The 19,132-nt window shown below is 38.5% G+C and overlaps 2 protein-coding genes across 4 annotated transcripts in view; both read left to right on the top strand.

Moving 5' to 3' along the window:
- LOC306866304 (GTPase HRas-like) overlaps positions 1-11,755 on the top strand; it is a 23,815-nt gene extending 12,060 nt beyond the window's left edge. The window contains exons 3-6 of one of the 2 annotated variants that reach the window (XM_079411403.1): positions 4,064-4,242; positions 7,131-7,290; positions 9,764-9,888; positions 10,998-11,754. In XM_079411403.1, the coding sequence (XP_079267529.1) occupies positions 4,064-4,242; positions 7,131-7,290; positions 9,764-9,883 (459 nt within the window). In that variant the 3' untranslated portion in view covers positions 9,884-9,888; positions 10,998-11,754. Of the gene's footprint in view, positions 1-4,063; positions 4,243-7,130; positions 7,291-9,763; positions 9,889-10,950 lie in introns of both variants that reach the window. The other variant, XM_079411402.1, reaches the window with a different exon arrangement.
- Positions 11,756-16,435: 4,680 nt separating this feature from the next.
- Positions 16,436-19,093, top strand: LOC306866648 (tumor susceptibility gene 101 protein). Of its 2 annotated transcripts, none has more exons than XM_079411916.1 (6): positions 16,436-16,582; positions 16,687-16,774; positions 17,738-17,803; positions 17,920-18,083; positions 18,175-18,265; positions 18,538-19,093. In XM_079411916.1, the coding sequence occupies exons 1-6, from the start codon at positions 16,538-16,540 to the stop codon at positions 18,639-18,641; spliced, it is 558 nt and encodes a 185-aa protein (XP_079268042.1). In that variant the 5' UTR covers positions 16,436-16,537; the 3' UTR covers positions 18,642-19,093. The 2 variants fall into 2 exon arrangements, with proteins under 2 accessions (XP_079268042.1, XP_079268043.1); XM_079411917.1 differs by having other exon boundaries at positions 18,541-19,093.
- The last annotated feature ends 39 nt before the right edge of the window (positions 19,094-19,132 follow it).

Genomic DNA, 19,132 nt, shown 5'->3' on the forward strand with positions numbered 1-19,132 from the left:
TGGAATATGACGCCTCCTCTCCCGTGGCCTCATGGGATAGTAAAGTGTCCATCGTATGACTACTACAGAATTCGTGCGGAAGTAGTAGGTCATCCGGGTAATTCTCGCCTACTGTTTTTCGAATACTATGAATTCGGACATGCTACTCGCCTCGCATACTGTTTTTCGCATAGTAGGGCAGTATGCGATTTCGGACGTAGCCATCGTCTTTTTTCCATTTCATGACGGATGGCAGTCAGTGTTAAGGTGCAATACTGCCACCTACTGTGTTGGAGTGTCAACCAGTTACTGGCACTGGATTATTGCGGAAAATCATACGATTGTTTTTGTATGTGCAATATTAACATCAATATTTCACTTTTTAAATATCATGGTTATCGTCATTGTGGCATCCCTAAGCCACAGTATATCATGCTTTCTCGTTGGGCTGTTAAAATTTGTTAACTCTTTTCAAATAGGTTTTCATACATTACCATTACTTAAAGGTGCTGTATGTAAGTTTTTGACTCTACTAAAGCATAAAAATACCATAATATGTTTGCAGATATTTAAGAAACATGCTAAGTTAACATATTTATTCATCTGAAAAACAGTGCTACAGTCAGTTATTCTCCTTTGAAAATGTGCGTTCCGGAATGTCGGTCTGTGTTGTGGTCTGTGTAACCCGCCCACTCCCAGTTTACCCAATTGTATTTCAGCACCCCGGGTTGCCAGTTGGCGGGAAATACAGCGTATTTAATTTCATTCATCGTCATGTGTGCTCATTCCTGTTGGTGTCGTTAATCTGGCAACCTGCATGTGCGTCAAGTCTGAGGAGGAGGGGCCAGGTGAAAAACACCCTCTCCAGTATTTTGAATTTGCCAATCGTACATACAGCACCTTTAATTACATTAGTTAACACAAACTAACAACAAATACTACTAAAGCATTTATTAATCTTAATTTTTACTCTTTCAACAGTTATCAAATATCTGTTTATATTATTTAATGGAACTGAGCTAATATGAAGTAACAATGAACGGCTGTATTTGTATTAACTAACATTAACAAAGAATTTAATTAATAAATACTGTAAAAATAAAAATGCTCATTGATCTTAATGTTAAAAAAATAGCTGAATATTTACTCACCCTCAGGCCATTAAGATGTAGAGGAGTTTGTTTCTTCATCAGATTTGGAGAAATGTAGCATTACATCACTTGCTCGCCAATGGATGCTCTGCAGTGAATGGGTGCCGTCAGAATGAGAGTCCAAACAGCTGATAAAAACATCACAATAATCCACACCACTCCAATCCATCAAGGCGTTTTTAATTTCAAACCATTCTTTCCCTCTAAAATATGAGTCCATAATCCATAATTTAGCTTTCTCTGGTGAAAAAGTCGTCTGTCCTGAATCAGGAGAGAAATCTGCACAGATCAAGCACTGTTTACAAGCAAAAACAGTCCAAAACAGCTCTAAACAAATATATGGGTGGATTTTGATGTGAGAGACAGTAGGTGATGCAGCGTTATTATGGATTATGGACTCCTATTTTAGCCAGAAGCTACAGTAAAGTTAAAATGCCTTAATGATAGAATTATGGAGGCTTTTCACTTCTCGAGACATTGACTGATGAACTGCAGTGGTGTGGATTACTTGTGGATTATTGTGAAGTTAATTCTGATGGCACCCATTCACTTCAGAGGATCCATTGCTGAGCAAGTGATGCAATGCTACATTTCTCCAAATCTGATGAAGAAACAAACTCATCTACATCTTGGAAGACCTGAGGAGGAGTACATTTTCAGCAACTTTTTAATTTTAGGTGAACTATCCCTTTATGTGACTTAACTTATGTTAAAGGGATAGTCCACCCAAAAATGAAAATTCTGTCATTAATTACCCTCATGTCGTTCCAAACCTGTAATCCCTTCGTTCATCTTCGGAACACAAATTAAGATATTTTTGATGCATTCCGAGAGCTCTCTGACCCTCTTTAGACAGCAAGGGTCCTAATACAATCAAGGCTCAGAAACGTAGCAGGGACATCGTTAAAATAATCCATGTAACATCAGCGGTTCAACCGGAATTTTACGAAGCTACGAGAATATTTTTATGCGCAAAGAAAACAAAAATAATTACTTTATTCAACAAATTGTTTCCTCCGCGACACCCTATAGCGCCATCCTGGAGAATATCACATACGTAAACAACGTTTGCATCGTATGTAAGAAGATACTTTGTTTTCGTTCAGATCAAAGAGTAAACAGCGTATCCGCGTACGGTGCTGCTGACAGAACAGCATACGTTGTTTATGTATGTGATACTCTCCAAAATGGCGCTATAGGGTGACGCAGAGGAGACGAATTGTTGAATAAAGTCATTATTTTTGTTTTCTTTGCGCACAAAAAGTATTCTCGTAGCTGAACCACTGATGTCGAATGGGCCATTTTAACGATGTCCTTATACTTCGTTTCTGTGCCTTGATCGTGTAATGGTGCGTTCACACCAGACGCGAATGAAGCGTTAAGAGCGAGTGATTTACATGTTAAGTCAATGCAAAGACGCGAATAGACATCCTGCGGCGCGATTCGCGCGAATTGAACGTTTGATGCGCGTAAAGGCCCGTAAACCGGGACGAAAATCGGTGCGCATTATTCGCCAGCGTTTTTCAACGCGTTTTTTGTGTTCACACCCAAACGATTTTCGCTGACGATGAGCCGAGTGAACATGCAAATTCATTCCCTGACATTAGATGGCGCTTAATGTAAAACTGAAATACCCCGGTACACAAGGTGGCGCTGTGCAACTTTACGCTTCTGACACTCGCTTGTCACTCAGAAGAAGAGAGCAAGTATTTACGCGCTTGTCAAAATCATACAAAGAAAACATGGATATTTCAAGCACCAGTAGCTCCAGCGATGAAGAAATTATTGTTCTGTTGAATGAGGCAGTGTAGACGCTACTTGCTGTATATCTTCTTCGTCGTTACGTATGTGTGCTCGGCAAGACCGTTTTGTGTTTGAGTGTCCCCAAGTTGTGTTTTACTGTAACTTCAGCGCCTCCAGACACGTGAGCAAAAGCGCCAATCTCATTGGTCGGATAGTTTTTGACGCGGCGCATCAAACCAAAAAAACTAACTCAAGGCATTTTTTTTTAAAAATGACGCTTTTACGCGTGACGTTTTTCGCATGTGTGTGCACACTCACATTGGCGCCCTTTGTTTAGTCACGAGGCGTTAAACGTCGGCGAATATCGCGCGCGAAATTCGTCCCGTTGTGAACAGGCCTTAACGCGTGAATCGCGCAAGTTGAAAAATCTGAACTTTGGCAGATCGCGCCGCGTTAATTCATGAAAAATATCTTAATTTGTGTTTGAAGATGAACGAAAATCTTACAGGTTTGGACTGACATGACGGTGAGTAATTAATGACAGAATTTTCATTTCTGGGTGAGCTATCCCTTTAAATAATGGAACCTTTTGTTTGATTTGATTCTGGTACATTCTTCGCTTTCTTGTACTTTATTTTATGCTTTATTAAACTGACCAGTGGTCCATCTCATCACTATATCTCACAACATCACTGGGCAGTGAATAAACTCCAGCCCCACCATTCACTGATGCAGTCTGTGTGTTTCTCTGCATACTCAGTGTCAAATAAAACACAGGAGTTTCCCTTCGGCCTGCATTTGCTCTCAGCTTGAGGGATGTGTGTTTGTGTGTGTACGTGCTTCTACACGTCCCTTGCTCTCTCTGTCCTCTTTTCCCACCACGCCCGTCTCTGGACAAACAATGTCCTTTTTATGGCTCAATCGCTGTGCGCTAACACACATGAGCACAGAGACGCGTGTTTATGTGTCTGGCGGGACACAACTCAGCCATCTCCACTGTTTACTGTTTCAGTCCCTGTCACTTTATACCCAAAGTCCTTTATTTGGCACATTAAAAATGAAAATAAATATAAATGAAAGACATCAAATCATGTCCATGTGTGTGAAATAACTAAAGCTTATTGGTTACTGAGTAAGAAATGGTCTTACTGGTGAAAGCAGGCTTGAGTTTGGTGTTGATTTGTCTGCAGGACTCCTACAGGAAGCAGGTGGTGATTGACGGGGAGACGTGTCTCTTGGATATCTTGGACACTGCAGGTCAGGAGGAGTACAGCGCCATGAGGGATCAGTACATGAGGACAGGAGAGGGCTTCCTCTGTGTGTTTGCTATTAATAACACCAAGTCCTTTGAGGACATTCATCAGTACAGGTGTGTGTTTGAAAATCAGCTGTCAGGCTGAAACCGTTTTTCTCTGTTGGGAATTTGTCCTCAAATTATCTCTTCAATATCCTTTGCATTTCTTCAATTTTATCTCGAAGCAAGAAAATGGATATCAGAAAAAATTTTGGTTGAAAAAATTATACATTTTTCTTTTGTTTTGCTGTGGTAACTTTGTCTTCTATATGTAAATAGCTTCTGTTATGATTGGCTTTTTAGTTACTAAAGCCAAGAGCCAAAGCTGATGTGTGAAACTGCAAATTACACAGAGAAGTGTTACGCCTTATGTGAGCCCTTTAACCCTGTGACCCCTGATTCTGATACCCACTGTCACCTCGTAGTCTTATTTATCAGCACGTTTGACGTCACGGCAGAAACACAACATGGATTACACCGTCAGATCCTTAAACTGCATCTTTGACTGGGCATCCGTCACAAAATATTCAGTATTTGTTCTTGAGAGGACAGCAGAAAGTGAGATGGAGTATGATGCTTCAGTGCCAGTGAAATCGATCCCAACTCAATTAGACTAAAAGAGAGAGAGAGCTTTCAAGGACATGAAAGGAGAAAGCAAAAGGAGGATAACTGGATTACATCAATCCGTTTGTGGGTAATGGGGTCTAGATAATACATTTTTAATACATGATGAACAGTACAACATGGGGAATAGTAGTGCACTGTTTAATATCAGATGCAGATGGCAGTTGATAATCAGTTTGCATTACATACACAGTCAAATTTATTAAGATTTTGAAATGTTTTTGAAAAAAGTCTCTTATTAATAATGAGCATCAATAATAAGCAGCAAGTCGGCATATTGGAATGATTTCTGAAGAATCGTGTAACACTAAAGACCGCAGTAATGATGATGAAAATTCAGCTTTTTTCACCACAATAAATCACATTTTAACATATATTCACATAGAAAACAGTTATTTTAGATTGTAAAAATGTTACACAATATTACTGTTTGTACTGTATGTTTGATTAAATAAATGCAGCCCTGGTGAGCAGAAGAGACTTCTTTCAAAAACATTAAAAAATCTTACAGATTCCACATTTTTAACCGGCTTATTCTTCTCATTCAGCTTGAAAATGTAATGTTTTTGAAACGGACAAACTTGCAGGTTATTCTGTGTAGAGTCTTATATTATCAGTGTGATGCCTAGATTTATATCTCACATTACATTCATGCATTTGCCAGACATTTTTAGTCCAAAGTGACTTTACCAGCTCACTGGGATTCGAACCCATGACCTTGCAAACTAAGAGCAAAGGCTGAGCGCAAGTTTCATGAACAAACCAGGCAATGACTTTATCGATTGGCTCTTTTCTTTGGAAGGCGGGACTTAAGGTCCGTTCACACATAGAATGATAACTATAACGATAACTGTTTAAACAGACAACAACGCTGTGTTTTGTTTCATTGCTTTAAATGCTTGAGCGCTTTAAAGCCGGATGGATTGGCTGTCATTTATTTTTATGATTTATCAACTGAAAAAAAAAAACTTTTTGAATGGATTTCCCTATTCTGAAAGAAGGATTTTTAAAACATAGTTATTGTCATTGTCTTTGGTGAGAACAGTCTAGGATTTAGTTCACTAGAGCTGTCATATTGAACTTCGCACAGCACTTTGTTGCAATTCATTTGGGGTTTTCTATTTTACAAAGGACACAAATTGTATGATGATGTACTAAGTGAATTGGTCAAAAATATGTCTTAGCTAATTGTTTAAAGGGGTCATATGACGTTGCTAAAAATAACATTATTTTGTGTATTTGGTGTAATGCAATGTGTTTAAGGTTAAAAAACACATTATTTTCCACATACTTTAGATTATTGTTGCTCCTCTATGCCCCGCCTTTCTGAAACGCGTCGATTTTTACAAAGCTCCTCGTTCTGAGAAGCGAGGTGTGCTGTGATTGGCCAGCTATCCGGTGCGTTGTGATTGGCCGAATACCTCAAGCGTGAGACTGAAATGTTACGCCCCTCACCGTATTGTGATGCCATGTCCCAGCGCGACGACACAAAAACAATAAAACCCATTATAAAAGAGGCATTTGTTGCATCCAGTGGGGACATAATTACTGATTATAATGACTTATACCATCTTTTTACACATCGCGCCGTGTAAACATTACCATGTCTGCATTTGTGATTGGAAAAACGACAAACAACAAGCGCTACTCCACACTGCTCAAAACTCGCGTTTGAATCGTCAGTAGCAGAAACATACTTACAGGCTGTGAGTCTGAAGCACCAGACTGTCCTTGCAAAGTTGGAATTGCCCCACTTTATAGAAACAGCCTTTGTGCACAGCCAGCGTTGTAGGCTACTCTCCCAGTTTCAGGAAATAGTCCTCCGTGAAATGCGCTGCACATGCTCTAATATTTGGGTTGAACTGTTCTGGAACAGTGTTGTAAATATAACTTAACTACTGATTTCTAGTTGTGTTCTCTTTTGGAAGCCCAAACAAAGTAGTTTCGCTTTCACAATGAAACACAGCGTCTCCACGACATGACGCCGGTGGATAATAGTTCCGCCGCCTTTCTTTGCGTATATGTTTTTGGCGGTGTTTTGCAAATCTCCCCACATCGTGACGTAGACATGTGGGGGTGTGTTTGAATGAGCCGTTTTAGGGGGCCGTCTTAACTTTGATAAAGAATATCTCTTTGGTTTTGAGACTTTAGTCTTTGCAACTTCAGGGATCTTATCTATGCATGAACAGCTTGTGACACTCCAAAGAGAAAGGAAAACTTGAAATCGCATCATATGACCCCTTTAACAAGAATTCAAGTTTCTCCACATTTTGTTTCCGATAAAATGTCCACCCACAGTCTGGTTGTGTTTGACCGTGACATTTTGTGTTGGCTCTCAGGGAACAGATCAAACGGGTGAAGGATTCGGATGACGTGCCCATGGTGCTGGTGGGTAACAAATGCGACCTCCCGGCCCGGACAGTGGACACACGGCAGGCGCAGGAGCTCGCACGCAGCTACGGGATCCCCTTCATCGAGACCTCAGCCAAAACACGGCAGGTGAGTCACGGGGGGGGGGTTCTGACAGTCATTTAAAGAATAATAATTTTTTGTTTTGTTTTGTTTTGTTTGTTTACTTGCAGCAAAATTAGCGAGACTGTGTCTAGTGTCAAAATTTCCATTTATTCAGTATCGTCATCTGAGTAAACTGTCCAAAACAATTGACTACCATACAGTATTTCTGACTAGGTTTATTTCAAATTTAATTTTTGCTTTGCTTTGTTTCTGTTTTGTTTGCTTTTTTGGTTTTGTTTTGATTTTTTTGTTTTAGTTTTTGTGTTTTCTTTTTGTTTGTTTTTTTTTTTTTTTTTTGCTTTTTTTTTTTTTTTAGCAGTGCTTTTTTTTAGCAGTGCTTTTTGTTTTTTTAGCAGTGCTTTTTGTTTTTTTAGCAGTGCTTTTTGTTTTTTTTAGCAGTGCTTTTTGTTTTTTTAGCAGTGCTTTTTGTTTTTTTAGCAGTGCTTTTTGTTTTTTTTAGCAGTGCTTTTTGGTTTTTTAGCAGTGCTTTTTTTTTTTTTTTGCAGTGCTTTTTGTTTTTTTAGCAGTGCTTTTTGTTTTTTTAGCAGTGCTTTTTGTTTTTTTTAGCAGTGCTTTTTGTTTTTTTTAGCAGTGCTTTTTGTTTTTTTTTTTAAGCTTTGTGTTGTTTGTTTGTTTGTTTGCTTTTTTTGGTTTTGATTTGTTTTGTTTTGCCTTTTGTTTCGTGCAGAAAAAGTAACTTGTGCAAGGCCCTTAAAGAAAGATTTCACCCAAAAAACAAAAATACTTTCATGATTTATTCATAGAAATAATCCTTCCAAAAGAGATCTGCTTCAGACAGTAAGGCTTTCGGTTGATTTTCATTTTTGGCTAAAATGCTAGTTCACGTGTTTACAGGCCTATTCACACGTCCTTTGTTTTTGCATCAAAATTAGTTTTTTTTACAGCACAGTAGTGAGCTTCTCGAAACTTTGAATCAGTTAAAGCAATTGCTTTGCAAAATGATTGAATTTTTCAGTTTACAAACCAATTGCAAATGTTTTTACTGAAAATGAAATTTATTAAATGCAATTTAAAAAATCATCAAATATCATTAAATGTGAAGTGCCTGCATAATGTGTTATTAATTTGCAGGGCTTGTTTTTTTGTTTTTTAATGGAGAGTTAATTAATAAGAGACTAATGACTGCAACTCTTTCTTTTTTTATTATACAAATGTCTACGAATTTATAAAACTGATCCGAGATCAGTTAAATACCATAGATGCTGATTATTGGGTTCACAAAGTCCATTGGCCCCGTGCTTCGAACCACTGAAACTTTGAAACATTTCGAAACCGTTGTGACGTAAAGAAGCTGAAATCATGTGGCTTTGGCAGTTTCACACGCTGTGAGTTACTGGTTAACAACAAATGATTCACAAAGGTTTCCGAGCTTCATGAAGCAGCGTTTCGAAAGTGCTCATCACTACCGCACAGTAGTATTATTACAATAATCCTATATTTCTTTATTTTTTATAATATCAAAATATTTGTTATATTAAAAAATATATATTCTGAATAATAATAATTCATAATAATGTTTTACTAATATTTGAGGTACTATTACACTTTCTTTTAAATATTTAGATTTAATTTTAGTTCAATTATTTTACTCTTTAGTGAAGTGTAAATAGTTTATTATTATTATTTGTTAGTATCTCAGTTTTAGTGAAATGAAAACGAGAAATGTTGCTTTGGCAACTAGCTGAAATAAAATGTTGATTTTTTTTTTTTTTAATGCATTTTATTTCAGGTAATGTTTATTTTATGTCAAATATTTTTGTGTTTTTAGTTGTAGTTCCAGTTAACTATAATAAACCTGCCTCAAACTAGAAAAAAACTGATAATTTCAAAATATTTTAGTATGTGTGAAGGAGATAAGATATGCACTTAATTTGAAAAGTTTGCAACATTTTGTGTAACTAGTCTAATTTTTAAAAAGACTTATGAAGTACTGTACACAAGTGCTGATTGTTTCTTCTTGAAGATTTTATAGTTTGTATCTTTCAAGGACAACATTTATGATGGATGTATATTTTGCCTTTCTGAGTCTCAGGGGTTTTATAAGTTTTATGGTTCTGGAAGATTCTTTGGATTTACAGTATTTAGTGCAGTAATTCTCCTCACGGCCACCTACACACACACACACACACACACACACTGAGGGTGTGTTGTATAACACTGCAGGGAATGACTCACTGCCGCTTTGTGTTTTGCCCATCTGACGAGAGCTGCAAGGAAAAGACCAAGAGCACACATTTACCCTCACATTACTGCAGTATGTCTGTCACTTTTACTGGTTTCATCACTAGCTGCAGGTTCCCATGCAGTTCTGTGCACAGAAGTGTTACTCAGACCTCGATCTGGTCTGGTTTGGTACTGATCTGTGAGATGTGTGTGAGTTTCCCGAGTCTCTCGATAGCACCAGCATTGGGTGACATTTCTCCTGGTGTGTGTGCAGGGTGTGGAGGACGCGTTTTACACGCTGGTGCGAGAGATCCGTCAGCACAAGATGAGGAAGCTGAACCCGCCGGACGAGAGCGGACAGGACTGCATGAACTGCCGCTGCGTCGTGTCGTGATCCAGGTGCCAAAACACCCAGACTGATGTGACACCGTAAACACACAGACCACATGAATGACATAACACACTGGAAATGAGTCAAAATAAACTGCAAATCATCACTAATGCCTCTTGAAAGGCCAGCACTTGTGAGAGAAAAATATTATATTTATGTATTTATTAGTGGCGTTTGCTAAAGCAAGCTTCACTGTTACTATTATTACTTTTTTAATAAAAAAAATATTTTATAAAACAACACGTTTCTTTCATGTACATGATGGGATTTATGAACACCGCCATTCAAAACTACAATTATTTTTTAAAGCTTCATCCTTGCTGAAGAACTTGATACTTTTATTAAAAAATTTAAATTCTGCTCACCTTTTCACCTCAAGAAGTCAATACATGTTTAAATATATATTGAATATTTTAAATATGAATGCTGTTATTGTATTTATGTGTTTACTTATTTAAAATGAATCATTCTTAACAATAATGATTATTATTATTATTAGTATTATTGTATAGTCATTTGGAATTGTTTTGTCTTTAGCTGATAACATGACTGTATAATAAAAATGATCAAAAGTAATACATTAATTCAGCATCCATTGTTTTCCTAAAACTTACAAAAACATTTGTGAAATATGAATTATGTTTATTATAATTATTATTTTTTGGCATATCATATATAACATTTACTGTTTATTTATGTAATATAATAATAATTTAATATAAATATAATATTTATGTAGAGACCTATGACAATTACCAACACAAATGGAGTTTTTATTTATTTTTATTACTGTAATATATGCATATTATTGAATTTTAAAGTTTATACATTATTGTGTTTGTTGTACTGCACTGGGTTTAATTTATTAATAAAAAATAGATACAGATTTTTGTAAACTTCAAAAAATAATTCTGTAAAAAATGTATTGCAATACTGAAAGAGAAAAAAGTAAAACAGTCAGACACATTATGGTATTTTTTGTCATTACGTTAATGAGAATTGGCAGCAAAATGCCACAAATTTTATTGGTACAAAAAAAGCTAAATATAATTTTTCTGTTGATTTTGCAGTGAAATGTGAGACGGATCTTCACCTCTTCCTGTTTTCTGGTCCTCAGCTGACGGTGTGTCTGGAGAAGTTTACTCCGTGCGGCAGACTGGACCAGAGAGGCAAGACGTAGCGTCTCATCTGAAAGCGACTGTTAACGAACGTGCACCAGGCCTCCTGCGTAACGAACATTAGCGACAGGACCGGTGACCTCTCTGGACATCCACGTCTGCCTGATAAACACCACTAATGACTTACCCCTTCTCCTCTCGATTTGTAACCCCAGTCTATGCTGGGCGCCTCCGTGGATTTCTGCTAAATTATTGTTCTTGAAGTCTCAACACTGGTCTGAAACGGACTCGGCACGTCACATGACCTCAGCGTCACACACAAACCTTCCTCAGCTCCGACGGACAGACTGGACACCAGTGACCTCATCCCACGACCCCTGTCCCGCCGCACCTCACGGAAAACATATATATGTGTTCATGTCTGTCGAAAAGAGCAGAAACTCTGTAAAAAAAAATAATCAGGAAGGGAGTTTTTTGCTTGACGTGCAGGTTGTTTTAACATAATGTTTGTGGAAATCAAACGGGAGAATTAGTTCTGTGTGCTGGTCAATGTGTATGTTACGAATGAGTGTTTCCTTTAGAAAATTAAACGGGCTGACTGAACTTTCCAAAATAAAAACTCTCGCGTTGTTTGAAGAAGCTTGTGTTTTGAAATTCTGTCTGTGAGAGAGATTCCTAACAGTTACCTCAATAAACGTAAAAAACTAGTGATATCAAACGATTAATCGCATCTAAAATAAACGTTTTTGTTTACATATGTGTGTGTACTGTGTTTATTTATTAAGTGTATATATAAATACACACGCAAACAGTATATATTTAGAAAATATTTATATTTTATCTTATAAATATATTTAATATATAAACATAGCATATGTTTCTTATATATATATATACATGCATGTGTTTGTATTTATTTATACATAATAAATATACATAGTATTGTGTAAACAAGCTTTTATTTTGGATGCGATTAATGGTATGACAGCACTAGTAGAAACAAGCGGGGAGATAACTGCACCCACGTGTGGCTGTTTAGTGAATGGTTCATGTATTATTTAATAATTACAGTTATACACACAAAATCTTTACTTGTCACACAGTTTCTGAAAGCTGATACTCAAACAGCAGAAGCACACACTATATCTGCAAAACCATACTCTAATTCTCCGCCTTTGACGCTTTTGCAAAACACACAATGCTCTATATCACACACAGGAATTAATGTTATTAATAAAAGGTGTTTGCTTTTGAGATTTTCTGAATGCAGTGCATCATTTTGCTAGAGATACGAGGCATTTTGTGTGCAATTCTTGGATTTGTGTTTAAAGTTTTGAAAAAAAGAGGCAAAGTTTTGAAAATGTGTGCGAGCAGCTGAAAAAACTGTAATAATATGGGCATTGAAATATTACCGTCAGAGGTTTTTCCTCTTTTATTGAGTTTCTTCTGCTCACCAAGGCTGCATTTATTTGTTTAAAAATACAGTAAAATTTTGAAATATTATTTCAATTTAAAAGAACCACTTTCTATGGGAATATATTATAAAATGTAATTTATTCCTGTGATCAAAGCTGAATTTTCAGCATCATTACTCTAGTATTCAGTGTCACATGACCCTTCAGAAATCATCAAATAAGTGCAGCCTTGGTGAGCAGAAGACACTTATTTTAAAAACATAAAAAAATCGTGTGTGTGTGTGTGTGTGTGAGAGAGAGTGTGTGAGAGAGTGTGTGAGAGAGTGTGTGTGTGTGTGTGTGTGTCTCTGTGTGTCTGTGTGTGTCTCTGTGTGTCTGTGTGTGTCTGTGTGTGTCTGTGTGTGTGTGTGTGTGTGTGTGTGTGTGTGTGTGAGAGAGTGTGTGTGTGTGTGTGTGTGTGTGTGTGTGTGTGTGTGTGTGTGTGTGTGTGTCTCTGTGTGTCTGTGTGTTTGTGTGTGTGTGTGTGTGTGTGTGTGTGTGTGTTAATTACATCATTGATCACTAGTAACAGCAAAAATCACCCATAAGCTCCTGACTCACTGCTGACAGACATTAATGCACTGTGAACTTTGGTCACTAGTGAAGTTCTTACTTTTACAGTTTCATCGCTTTAATTGTAACAGACATGCAATAAAATGTTAATATTTAATGTTAAAATTATATTTTTCCCGTAATAGCGGGTGCGGTCTGGCTTCTGGTCTCATTCACTTCCAGCTATTTTTAGCTGTATAGAAAACAGCTGGTTTTGCTGCATAATATTGCAAATTGGTTTAATATATATGGTTTATTAAAATATGGTCTTACCATATTATTTTAATAATATTTACCATTTACTGCACTTTCTTATTCTTCTCAATCTCTTCTCGTTATTTCCTACAGCAGCTAATGAACCAGAAGTCTCACATATTCACAGAAAACAGCTTCTGCCGTTTTGAAAAATATGGTGGATAAAGGTCTGACAACATTTCCAAATTTCAAATCAGAATATTGTCATTTGTTTTTCTTCACAGAAAGTGACAATGTTTTGAAAATGAAATGTTTTCATTTTGTTTATTGATTTCTTAACTCTTCTGAAGTTAGTATTGTGTTGTCTAAAAAATGAATAAACGTCTGAAAACATGGCATCTTTTTTGCTAAATTATTTTTTACTCAAACACATAAATTGTAAATCCTGCAGACCAACTGAGAATTTTCAAGTGGTCTCTGAATTGTCCCCTAGCTATATACAGCGTGTGCATTATTATTATGCAAGTTGATATTCTGATCATATTTTTTCCAAGTACATTTTACCGATTCCAAACCACATCAATAGTAATTTTGTTTTTATTCATTTATAAGTGATGTATAGTTGTCTATGAAGGATTATATATCTGTCACGGTACGCCCCCAGGAATGGCGTGGAAAGACGAGGTCAGGGTCCAAATGCAGGTAAAGCTTTTAATAATATAAACTGAGGCCAACACGGCACAACAAACACTTCAAGACAATGGTAGATAACATGGCAAGACAAGTAACAAATATAGTACGAACCCACACCGAGTGGTGGGAGAGGGGAGACTAAATAGTCTGTGACAAATGGGGAACAGCTGTGGGTGTACAGAGTGTGATGATGATGCGGCAGGTGTGTGTGATATGGCAGGTGTATGTGATATGGGAGATGAGTCCGGGAGAACGGGAGATAGCGGCCTCCTGTGGGGCCAGGGAGAAGTACAGGACCCGGACTCGTGACACTACCCCTCCCCTAAGGAACGGCTTCCAGACGTTCCACCAACCGCAAAAGTCTGGAGGGAGGTGGAACCGGGGGATGGTGAAACAGGGGGAGGGATGGCGGGCCAGGTCCGCGTGGAGACAGAGGCCGAGCAGGAGACCGGGGCGGATTCGGAGGGTTGGACCAGGGAGACTCCAGCCAGACAGGAACTCCAGCGAACGGCCAGGGTGGGACCGGAGGAACAAACCAGGCAGGCACCGCCGCCTCGGGAGCGCTGAGAGCGAGACCAGCTGTCTCGGGAGCTTCGTGAGCGAACGCCGCGCTCTCGGGAGGAACGGGAGCGATCACAGCTGTCTCGGGAGTTTCGTGAGCGAACGCCGCACTCTCGGGAGGAACGGAAGCGAGCACAGCTGTCTCGGGAGGAACGTGAGCGAGCACAGCTGTCTCGGGAGGAACGTGAATGAGCACAGCTGCCTCGGGAGCTTCGTGAGCGAACGCCGCGCTCTCGGGAGGAACGTGAGTGAGCACAGCTGCCTCGGGAGCTTCGTGAGCGAACGCCGCGCTCTCGGGAGGAACGTGAGTGAGCACAGCTGTCTCGGGAGGAACGTGAGTGAGCACAGCTGCCTCGGGAGCTTCGTGAGCGAAACCCGCGCTCTCGGGAGGAACGGGAGCGAGCACAGCTGTCTCGGGAGCTTCGTGAGCGAACGCCGCGCTCTCGGGAGGGTCTGAAGTGAGCTCCGCTGCCTCGGGGACAACATCAGCGGGCGCCGCCGCTTTGAAGAAGCCTGAAGTGAGCTCCGCTGCCTCGGAGACAACATCAGCGGGCGCCGCCGCTTTGAAGAAGCCTGAAGTGAGCTCCGCTGCCTCGGAGACAACATCAGCGGGCGCCGCCACTTTGAAGAAGCCTGAAGTGAGCTCCGCTGCCTCGGGGACAACATCAGCGGGCGCCGCCGCTTTGAAGAGGCCTGAAGTGAGCTCCGCTGCCTCGGGGACAACATCAGCGGGCGCCGCCGCTTTGAAGAAGCCTGAAGTGAGCTCCGCTGCCTTGGGGACAACATCCGCGGGCGCCGCCGCTAACTCTACCCTGAGGCCCGAGCCGCTCATCCACAGAGCCAAGTTAATGTAACTCTCCAGCGACTCCTCGGGGTCCCAGTAGGGCATCAGGGTTTTGAAGGGCTCGGCCAGGCCTCCGTGAAAGAAGACCATGAGGCAGGTCTTCTCCAACGCCGTCTGCCGAGCCAATCCTCTGAAGTCCCTGACGTAATCCTCAATGCTCCGGTCTCCCTGGCGGATGCCAAGCAACCTTCCTGCTGGACCCATGATTGGTGGGTTCGTTCTGTCACGGTACGCCCCCAGGAATGGCGTGGAAAGACGAGGTCAGGGTCCAAATGCAGGTAAAGCTTTTAATAATATAAACTGAGGCCAACACGGCACAACAAACACTTCAAGACAATGGTAGATAACATGGCAAGACAAGTAACAAATATAGTACGAACCCACACCGAGTGGTGGGAGAGGGGAGACTAAATAGTCTGTGACAAATGGGGAACAGCTGTGGGTGTACAGAGTGTGATGATGATGCGGCAGGTGTGTGTGATATGGCAGGTGTATGTGATATGGGAGATGAGTCCGGGAGAACGGGAGATAGCGGCCTCCTGTGGGGCCAGGGAGAAGTACAGGACCCGGACTCGTGACAATATCAGGAAGCCTTATATTCAGGTATGCATATTTCTTAAGCAAGTTTTCTTTTACAGATAAAATGAGCCAAAAAAGAGATTTATCTCGAACTGAAAAGTCTAAAATGATTAAATGCACATGAGAAGGATGCAATACTAGAATTGGCAAAGTTAAGGCATGACCACTGGACAGCAAAATACTCACTGGCTCAGAAAAAACAGGTGGCAAACATGATGACTGCAAAAGAATTAGGTATATAATATTAATAAATGATTAAAGGCTAAATGAATAGTAGTTATATACTTATATAGGTGAGGCTGTATAAGTAGAACGGTACATAGCACATGATAGAGCATCAAAGCAGGTCTTCAGGAGTTAATTTATCAGTGTAAGTGTGTTTGTGTGGCTGGCTGTACATCAATCATTGACCTGGGTAACTGCTTCCTTCCACGCTTGTTGTCCTACAGATAGACAGTCATGATTATGTGCAGTTTATTTACTGAAAGACCTTTAGCTTGTAGATCACAGTTCATGACAGTAAATCTCGCTATTGGCTGTTTCTGGCAATAACCGTTTATTGGGCTGAAGCGAGGATTCTTATGAACTTCACAAACTTCCTGTTGTGAAAAACACTGTCCAGTCTTCAGGAGCTAAACAACACTTAGTTTGATTTGAAGTCATGACAATTACACCAGTCCGGGATCTGAAGAGGGTCTTACCTAAGGTACAACTTTCTGGTGGAAACGTCTAACAATTTGGCATTAACAAGAGTTTCAGGTGTGTGTAGCAGGTGAGTGTGTGCTGAAGATGTGTGTGTGTGTGTTTCAGACGTATGATCACAGGAGACAGGTTCTGTCGGAGATCTCTACGGTTTTGTCTCAACATCAGTACCTGCAGCCAGTGCTGGAGAGATTCGGTGAGACACATCTGTCAGAATTCTAAACTCTATAGTACAGTGGCTGAGAGAGCTCAACGTGCTGCAAATAGACAAAAACACCTGCAAATTAAGAAAACAACATCAATTTGACAAAACACGCACTGCAAATAAGATTTGCAAACAAAGATTAATACTTATTTTTTTATGTTTTTCCTATTCAGACCTTTCTCACATCATATATATATATATATATATATATATATAGTAGTCAACATTTGAAGTGGATCAAATCCTTTCATCAAAGTTGTCCTAAAACCAAAATGCGTTCTCATCTTAGGACAACTTTAATGCACTTTTTTGATCCACTTCAAATGTTTACTACTGTATATATATATTAATATGCTTATATATATATATATATATATATATATATATATATATATATATATATATATATATATATATATATATATGGGATATTACAGTTAAGCATCGCAACATATTCATTCACATTTTAAAATATTATACACAAATAAGAATATTCTGGTGCTTTAAATAATAATATAACTGTAATTAGTAAAAATAATTAGATAATAATTTAAAATAATAAAATAATATAGTATTTTATAAATAGTAAACTATAAATAATATAAAAAGTATATATTTATATATATATATATATATATATATATATATATATATTTTTTTTTTACATTGACAATAAAGAGCATGACTTAATTTGAATTTGATGTAATTAATAAATTACTTCACAGAAATGTTCTGAAAAATATTACATATAAATCACAATTTACTGTTTGATGACATTAAAATATTTTAACAGTGATTTGTCAGTTATTTCATATAAAGAAAAGTTTAAATGTGTTACAACGAATCGCTGACCCTTTTTTTAAAGTGTATGTTTAAAAATACGTTCATAATGCATAGAATTTACTTATTTCTTTAAGGAAATCAGTTTGTATTGTTCTTGTAATTTCCTCGCAGTCTTTAATGATGGCAAAGCGAGCACCTTGGTCAGTTTGACTGGAACTATTGAAGTGTTTTATGAAGGTAAGTTACACCATAAAGATAACTGGCCTTTACTTCTGTTTTACAGTCAAGAAAGATTATTATTACATACGTCTAAGAATGCAGCAAATAAAACACTTCTACACATTGTGCTTCAGGGAAACGCTACAATATTCCAGTGAGTGTGTGGCTGAAGGAAAGTTATCCACGCACTGCGCCCATCTGCTTTGTGAAGCCCACGCCGGAGATGGTGATCGTGACCAGCAGACACGTCAACAGCAATGGAGAGATCCTGATGCCTTACCTGGACGAGTGGAGACATGTGAGTCTACAGACTGAACATGCTACAGTAGTTTTGACCTGCCACAATACTGTTTTCATTAAATGATTTGCTTGTTTGTGGTTTTTTACAGACGCAGTGTGACCTGCACAGCTTGATTCAGGTTATGAAGGCCGTGTTTAGTGAAGTTCCTCCTCTGCGTTTGCGTCTTTACCCAGAGGATTGTGAGTATAGTTTCCTATAAACTCTTCATTCCTGTGTAGAGCAGCTTCACTCCTGAATCCCTTCTTCTGTCCTTGTTACTTTAAGGAAACAGATAAACAGGCAGTTTAGACCTAGTTTAGGTGATTTGAAATACGATAACGTGTCCAAAGCTTGATGTGATTTTATGTTTTGATCAACTGGAAATTATCACTGTAAAACGTATTTTTATACGATTGCTGTATTGTTTTGCTTGTTTTATATATGTTAAATTAAAATGTACGTTTCTTTACAGCAGGTTCTGCTTGTCAGAAATGCTCAGTTGAGGAAATCTCACATGTGACGCTGGACAGAGAGGACGATCTTCCTTTCTCTGAACATAACGAAACCGTCTGTTAGCTTGCTAGATGTATTTACAATTTGATTTTGCAGTTTGTACATATAGTTTGCATGTTTGTTTGAAAACAATAATTATGAATGTTAAATTTGAGCAGGATGAATGTAAATACTCAATTTTTATGTGCATTCTATGTAAATATGCGTTTTCCTGATGCATGCTTAGTTTATTCTCAGTCAGTGTTTTTTCATTTATTCATATTTTGACCTGTATCATATCCTAAATATCCTTAGATATCATATCCCTGTATCATATTTAATCTTCCTAAATATGTCAAAGATCCCACAGCAGATAAAAAAACAATCATCGTCATATTCACACTCACAAGTTTTATATATAAAAAAAGACTTAGGATACTTTTAAGTTGTATTCATTAAATTGCCTAGTGTTGGTTTTGTGGAGGTGTATGCGTGTGGCAGAGGCTTAACAACCTTAACGATGATAAAATAGACCATAAGCATTATATATATTTATTTAAAATACATAAAGTATT

The sequence above is a fragment of the Barbus barbus genome (genome assembly GCF_936440315.1).
Source record: "Barbus barbus genome assembly, chromosome: 48".
Lineage (NCBI taxonomy): Eukaryota > Metazoa > Chordata > Actinopteri > Cypriniformes > Cyprinidae > Barbus > Barbus barbus.